Source organism: Pistacia vera, unplaced genomic scaffold (assembly GCF_008641045.1).
Source record: "Pistacia vera cultivar Batoury unplaced genomic scaffold, PisVer_v2 Contig344, whole genome shotgun sequence".
NCBI classification, from domain to species: domain Eukaryota; kingdom Viridiplantae; phylum Streptophyta; class Magnoliopsida; order Sapindales; family Anacardiaceae; genus Pistacia; species Pistacia vera.
The window spans coordinates 1,391,002-1,399,588 of NW_022196162.1; the positions used below are offsets into that span (position 1 = coordinate 1,391,002).

The window sequence follows — 8,587 nt, forward strand, 5'->3', positions numbered from 1 at the left end:
TCGATATGTGGGAGCGGGAAGGAGTCCTTAGGGCATGCTTTGTTTAAATCCGTGAAGTCTATGTAGACTCTCCACTTTTCATTCGTTTTCTTTATGACCACAACCTTTGCCAGCCAGTCGGGATAGTGGGCTTCTCTGATTAGACCATTATTCAATAATTTATCAATCTCCTCATTGACGATCTGGTTGCACTCTGGTGCGAATTTCCTATGCCTCTGCTTCACTAGGGGTGATCCAAATCTATTTTGAGGTGGTGGACGATTGCTTCTGGGTTGACTCCTATCATGTCTGCGTGGGACCAGGCAAAGCAATCTTGGTTTTGCTTGAGGAATTCTATGAGTCTCTCTCTTATTTTGGGCCCAAGGTGGGAGCCTATCTAGGTCTTCCTTTTGAGGTTGTCCGGGTGTATCTACACTTCATCCAACTCTTCTATAGATGGTTGATCTGGCTTGGTTGGAAGGGTTGGATGAGACTATAGTTGCTATGAAGCATGACCTTTGCTTTTGAAGGCGTTTTTATAGCAATCTCTAGAAGCCTTAAGATCACCTTTGATTTCCCTTACTCCCCATTTCGTTGGAAACCTTATAGTTTAGTGGAAGGTGGATAGAACAGCTCGCATGTCATGGATCCAGGGTCGGCCTAAGATGACATTGTATGGTGGAGGACAATCAAGCACTAGAAAACTGGATTGCTTATTGACTCCGCCAGTGTAAACCGGCAGAGCGATTTCTCCGATGGTGTATTTCTAATCAGAACTGAACCCAACCAGTATGGTTGGTCATCTGCTGGTGTTTGTTTCATCCAGTCCTATGGCCTTCACTGCTTCAAAGAAGAGAATGTTTGTTGAGGATCACCCGTCTATGAATACTCTCTTGACCAGGATGTTAGCGATCTAGAGGGAGATGACTAGAGCATCGTAAAGAGGGGCGACCAAGGTGACTGGCTCGTCATCTTCAAACTGAATTACCTGGTTGGTGTGCAACCAAGAGGGCAGATGGATAGATTGGACTTTAGAGTGATAGTTAGCTCGGGCGTAGCGCTTGGTTGAGGAATAGCTGACCCCATTTATCTCCGACCCTCCAAAGATAATTGAGCAAAACCCATTTGGTGCAGGTTCTCGTGGAGGTGGAGATATTTCCTTTGAGCTTCTCTGGCTAATTGTATTCTTCCCTTTATCCATCAATAGATCTTGGAGATGTCCCCTTCCTAGCAATGCTGCAACTTCCAACCGTAGGGCGATGCAATCTGCGGTGTTATGACCATGGTCACCGTAGAATTCGCACCACTTTGTTCTGTCCCTCCTCGCTTCGGGATTGAGCTTGTTAGACCACTTAATGGTAGGTCCCATACCTTTCATGATTGCCACGACCTGGGCTGGTTCGATGTTAAGGTTGTACTCTGGAACTTTGTATTGACTCAATCCGGATGGTCTGTTGTCAGCTCTAATTGGCTGGCAGTCATATGGTTTTTTGACTTTGTTCAGATTGCATGGAAGGGGTTGATGCACTGTAATTACAACATGCAATTACAGCAAGTGCACTAGTCACACAAAGTAATAAAGTGATGAGTGAGTATCGTTCCCACGAGGATTGGTTGCTAAGCACTAAGTTTTCTATTATTTTCAAGTTGGAGCAATCGAAATTGTTTGGATTAATGGGAGAAAAATTAAACTTAAAACTAAAACAAAAATGGCTAAATATTCAAAGCTAATTTATGAAAGCAAGATTAAAAACAAGGTAATATCAATTTACACAAACGGGTAGGGTTTTGACTTCATTCGGACTTTATGGATTAAACCTACAGATTATGTTATTTCTATATTCACATGCATTGGTTGTAAATCGAATTCTCTAAATTGTAAAACATACCATCTCGGGCTATGTTTTCCTACTTTTCCCTATTAAACTTCCGCACCCAACAAATTGAAGATTAATAGTTCTAAGCTCATTAAGCACATGGAATCCTAGATTGATTTCATTGATTCTTAAATCTATCTCTAGCATTCAATACTATAATGGTGATTACCCAAGAAGCTTAACATGACTCATTTCTCAATCTCATCATGTTCATCAATTAAAAGCAATAAAATCAGAATAACCACACAAACCATGCAATAGCATATGAAAATAACAAAAATCAATTACTTAATCCATGGAAATCCGAATTACATCAAAACCCTAACCCAAAATGGGTTAGTTCATAGCTAAATCAAAATACATAACAAGAAAAACAATAAACACAAAGTTTAACATATTGAAATGAGAGAAAAGACAAGAGATCTCCCCTAGTTGAAGAATCCACCAGATTCAATCCCAAATCTTCTCACTTTTCAACCCAAAATTCGTAAATCTCAACTAAGGAAGACGAAAAAGTTGCTCTAGACTATGAAAAACACAACTCTCTCTCAAAATGGCAACGTTTTGCTTTTATATTTTGCCCAAAAACCTAAGACTTTGCTAAAAAATGAAACTATGCGTTTTAAAGAAACTGAAATTTGCAGACTTCGCCGCGGCGACGAAGTAAACTTAAATCTTTTGTGTAACTCATTTCACCACGGCGAAGAACAAACTTCGCCACGGCGAATCTTCATGAAGAATTCTGAATTTATAGAATTGCCCTCCGCTTGCTTCTTTGCTTGAATCTTCGATCTTCGATGCTCTCCCATGGGAACAAGCTTCATAGTGCTTTACTCTACTTCAAAACTCTCCCAACTTCTGAGATCCGCTTACTTTTGAGTCCAAAAACTCCAATTCGCTCATTATTTGCTCAAAATGTCCATTTTGACCTGAAACACAAAATGTAAAGAATTAAGTAGCAATTTAGGCATAAATGAACTAAGAAGTATCTAAAATCCAGCCTGAAAGCCAAAATAAAATAGTATAATCCTCGGATTATCAAATACCCCCAAACTAAAGACATGCTTGTCCCTGAGCATCAGGTACAAAACAAAATGAAAGAAAAACAACAAACGCCCAAACAAATGTAAAACAACAAAATTAACAAGAATTTAAAAAAAGAAAAACATAAGAGTCAACTCAACACAACGAACTACCTAGAATTTATACAAGTCTCAAAGGTTGTTGGAAAATTATTACTAGAAAAATGTTCAACACTCCAAGAAGTTATAAGTTGCATCGACTATCTTTCTCTATTGGTCTCTCGAGTAGGTGATCCCCACTTCAATCTGCCTTCCGACTTCCCAGATTATTTTATGCAGACATGCAAAGTTTATAAAATAGTGGCCCATAAGCCTAAATATTGAACTACTCTCCACTAATGAGGATTAGACATCGCTAAGAATCAAAAGGTCTTTGCAAGCTTGTAATTTTAGGCTTTGGTAGTGGTCTCCAAAGGAAAGGAAATGATAAACAAATATGAGAACTTGGTTTCCTTAAAGCAAACACTAAGACTTAATCCAACTCCTACTTCCTTTCTCAACCATCACTCAAAATGTCAACCATTTAACAACCTTCAACCATGAATAATTCTTATTGTTGCTATTGTAATGCAATTCTCGAAATAATTTTTTTTTTTTTTTGAAAATAACAAAATTGAGGTTAATTACCTCTCTCATTCTTTTTGCCCTTCTCACAACCCCCAAACTATTCTTTTCATTCATTCACACAACTTTTCAAGTTCCTTGTGTTTGCATTAGGTCCCAAATTCTCCTAAAGGGTATGATTATGTGTTTAGGGTAATTGGATTGGACAATTTTTGGTTTGCAAGAAAATAAAAAGCAATGATAATCTCATAAAGGTCAAATGGGTGACTAGGGAAAAATTCATTCGTAGGTTGGCTGGAAAGGCTCAAACGTTCCAAAAAATGCCTAAATCATTTCCTCAACAGTGTATATTCCTAGAATTCTGCCTCAAGCACTTCTCTACTAGGTTCTAGAGTCCACCAACATTTTTAAAACTTTACCTAACCACATAAAATGAATCTAAGCATGCCGAAATAAATGAAAATGGTGGTTGAATCACTCAACAAACCTCAATCAAAATTCAGTCAATAAACACAAACTTAAAGCAATGCTTAACATTTTTCAACAATAAAATTCCAACAACCCTATTCTCATCATCAATTTATACAATTCATCATTGGCATACACAACAAAAACACAAAATTAACTAAACAAAATTCAAAAATTTCTCAAATTTTTCCCACCCCCAAACTAAAGATGACATTGTCCCCAATGTCACATTATGCACAAATTAGGAATAGAAAAACAAAATCGACAAAGGTACGAGATAGTTCCCTGATTAATCTGTGAAGTTGAAGTTTCGCTCAACAGTGTGCACACCCGGTCCTTGACTTTTTCATCACCAAAATCTGTAAAAACAATTGAAAACTGTGGTGTCCACTGTGTTAGAAGAATTCACTGACTAATATGAAAATATTACAACCCTAATCTCATCTTTACATCAACTACGAAATTAAAACAAAAATTAAAAAACTAAAGCAATCCAAAACAAAAAGTATCAACTAAATTCAATGTTCGAAATGAAATACAAAAACAACCAAAAACAAAGAAAAATAAAAACAAAAAAACAGGTGGTCATGTGCTCATTTTTCGGCCTCCTCATCTCCCTTGGCATCGTCCTCTTCTGATTCAGAGCCCATCCACTCATCTGAATCCCACTCAGCCCATTGGAATTCTGTAGTGTCAATGTTGAGCTTGGTGAAGCTACTCTTCTGCATGTCATACATCATCTGGGTCTGCTCTGCCAACCAATCCTGACGTTTTGCCATACGTCTCATCTGACCCATCATCTGTTGTATCATTTCCCTCACGGTAGCTGTGGAACTAGATGATGTGGCAGCGGCTTGTGTGGTTCTCTATTGTTTTGTCCCTATGCTGGGTTGCTTATCCTCTGGACGTTCAAGATACTTGTGATAATAGTCTGAGTCGAGAATTGGGGCAGTGTGGATAAGTGGCTCATCATCATGTACCTCGATTCCTGCTCGAGTGCATAAAGTTGCAATGAGATGTGGGAAAGGGTAACTCCTTCACCCTAGTTTGGCTGCATGTTGAATGTTGTTCAGGATAACTTGTCCCACATCCATTCTCTTTCCTGTGGCAATAGAATAGAGCAACAATGTCTTCTCATAAGTCACCGTACTATAGTGCGTTTTCGGCATCATCCTCACACTAATAAAATACTGCCACAACTGAGCCATTGGTGTCAAATTAATTCCCTTGATGCTTTTCTTGCCTTTTTTGAAACCTCCCAAGTGGTGTTCGATTTTATAATGACCAGAAGAATGATATCATCCTCAAATTGTGTCTTCCTAAAATCCACATAATCATTTTGGTCAATTTTAGGTAGGTTATAGAATTCATTGGTGACCTTCGCAGTAAAGGCCACATCAGTACCCCTCACAAACACAGTACCAAATTCACACTCTGGGAGGTTGGCATAAAACTCTCTCACTAGTGGTTCTACAGCCGGTTATGCAGGTGCACTCATAAATAGTTCCCAACGTCTCCCTCAACTCCAATCCATAGCTTGGCTCGCAGTCAATCCACGCTCAGGAATAAATCCTTTATCTTTCCTTTAGGCTGCCCCTTCATAGCGTGTCCGAGCCTTGTCATTTACAAACTGGTTGTCCACTTTCTTTCATTTTCTTTTACCCTTTGATGGTACCTTGAGCGGCATTTTCCCAAAACTACCAATCAACTCAACAATTCACTCAAAAAATATTCAACCCTAAGCGCCCTATGAACAACCATAATCAATCCTGAAGTAAAACAATACTTCCAAAATTTGCACCTAGACCCCCAAACTACAATTTTTCCAAACTCAACCAAACACTCCAAAATTCAAAACCCACACTCCTCAATACCACATAATGCAAAATCAATACTTTCTCAAGCACAATCAACGCACAATATCACAAAAATTTCACAACTCTACCAACAATCAATATTTTCAGATCCACAAATCTAAACTCAAAAATTTGCGATTAAAAGCTTAGGGAACTTGAAATCATACCAAAACTAGGGAGTATTCGCCACCAATTTAGCCAAAATCATCCTAGATTGCAAAATCCCAAATTTCTTGAAACCACAAATTTCTTCAATTTTTCGCAAAGATCTTGGTTAGAACGAGTTGTTTTGGTGTTTAGAAAGGTTAAGGAGCGAGAAACTTTGCTGGGAAATCACTGGGAAGGCTCTAGATTGAAGTTAGAAAATTTTTCTCTCGAATGTGTTTGAGAAGTTTTGCAAAAAACGAAGGGTCGCACAAAGTATTTATAAAAACCAGGTTTCACCGCGACGAAGTTCTTCACTTGAAAACCCTAAAAACCAAACCCAGTCGATGCCGCGGCAAAGACAAATTCTTCGCCGCGGTGAAAAATTACGGAAGCTCATCGCCCCGGTGAAGATCAATCTTCGCCACAATGAATTTTCCTTAGTGAATTTTTGCCCACTTTGCTTCACTACAGCAAACCAAAATTCTTCACCGCGGCAGGAAAATACAGAGATGCATTGCCTTGGCAAAATAAATACTTCGCCGCGGCGAAGTCTGGGACTTTTCGAATTCCAAATTTTTCAAAAATGTGCTTTGCCGCGACGAAAACTAGACAAATTCCATTTTCCGCCTTGATTCGATAATTCACCTGAAACACCCAAGAACACACATATTAGACTTCATCTAAAAATAATACGAAACTAAACAACTTCAAAATAATAAATAAACAATAAAAAAATGAAAACACTTGGGTTGCCTCCCATGTAGCGCTTGTTTATAGTCGGAAAGCTCGACTCTCTCAAGTTCTCATGTCGGAATGTCAAGCCGGATGGGAATTGACTTGAAACTCATCACTCCGTCGATGTATGGCTTCAACCTCTAGTCATTGACCTTAAATGTGCCTTTTTCTTCATGTGACACTTCCACTTCTCTGAATGGGTAAACTCTTGTAACTATGAAGGGTCCGGACCATCTAGATCTAAGTTTTCATGGGAAAAGCCTAAGTCTAGAGTTAAACAACAACATTTTCTGACCCACTTCAAAGATCTTCTTCCTTATATGCTTGTCATGCCACTTCTTGGTCTTTTCCTTGTACATTCTAGCATTCACATAAGCTTCGAGATGGAACTCATCGAGTTCATTCAAATTCAGCATCCTTTCTTCCCCAGCAGCTCCATAAATCCATGTTGAGCTGCTTCACTGCCCAGTAGGCCTTATGCTTGAGTTCTACCGACAAGTGACATGCCTTCCCATAGACCATCCTGAATGGAGACATACCAATCGGAGTCTTAAATATAGTTAGGTAGGCCCATAATGCATCATCCAATTTCGGTGACCAATCTTTCCTATATGTATTAACTGTCTTTTCTAAAATTCCCTTAAGTTCTCTGTTCAACAGTTCCACTTGCCAACTCATCTATGGATGGTAACGTGTTGCCACTCTATGTTTCACCCCATACTTTCCCAACAGGGCATCAAATTGCCTATTGCAAAACTGCGATCCTCCATCACTAATAATTGCCCATGGTACTCCAAATCTTGAGAAAATGTTCTTTCTCACAAAATTAATCATACCCTGGCATCATTAGATGGCAATGCAACTGCTTCCACCCACTTTGATACGTAATCCACTGCTACCCAAATGTATGTGTTCCCAAAAGAATTTGGGAAGGGACCCATGAAGTCAACTCCCCACACATCAAACAACTAAACTACAACGATTTTGTTCAACGACATCTCATCTCTCTTTCAAATATTACCACTCCGTTGACATTGGTCGCATTCCTGAACCATCCGGAAAGAATCCTTAAAAAGGGTTGACCAATAAAACCTAGATTGAAGAACCTTGGCTGCTGTCCTAGCTCCTCCAAAATGGCCACCTACTTCCTTCTCATGATAATGCCTTAGAATACTCTCCATTTCCTCTTCCAGAACACACCTACGTATCATCTGATCAGCAAAGTGTCTATAAAGGAATGGCTCTTCCTAGAAGTAGTATTTCAAATCTGAGAAAAACTTCCCCTTTTGTTGGAAGGTCATGCCAATAGGGAGCACTATCGCTAACAAGTAGTTTGCAAAATCTGCATACCATAGTGTTTCCTCCACTCTTATCAATTTCTCATCTGGGAAAGTTTCTTTGATTTGGGTTTCTTCTTCATTTCCCTGAATTGGTCGTTCAATCCTAGACAAATGGTCCACCACCACATTTTCTAACCCTTTCTTATTTCGTATCTCCAACTCAAACTCTTGTAGCAATAGGATCCATCTTATTAGCCAAGGTTTCGCTTCTTGCTTTGCCAATAGGTGCTTGATGTTAGGAAATGGTCCATATACGCAACGGAAAACAAAAACATAATAACAAGGATTGTTCCCATTGAGCCAAGATCAAACGTACAATTTTAGAGTTTACGTTAAAATAGAAATCAGCAGAAATTAATCATGAGTTTAGAAATACATACGAACATTTGGAGGCTCTTCCAAATTTGTCTTTCAACGTTTTTGCTATCGACCCAAGTGTACAATCGAACCAATGAAGTCCACACAAAGACAATCACAAAGAACTAAGGAGGGATTTGCTAGATCCTCCTTAGCTTTAAGATTAAAGAAGAAAAATCAAA

General features: G+C 38.9%; 1 protein-coding gene across 1 annotated transcript; it reads right to left on the minus strand.

The window, feature by feature from the left end:
• Window positions 1-892: 892 nt before the first annotated feature.
• Window positions 893-1,357, minus strand: LOC116138818. The gene has a single exon (XM_031424478.1). It carries the CDS (start codon window positions 1,355-1,357, stop codon window positions 893-895), a length of 465 nt encoding a protein of 154 aa, XP_031280338.1.
• Window positions 1,358-8,587: the final 7,230 nt, after the last annotated feature.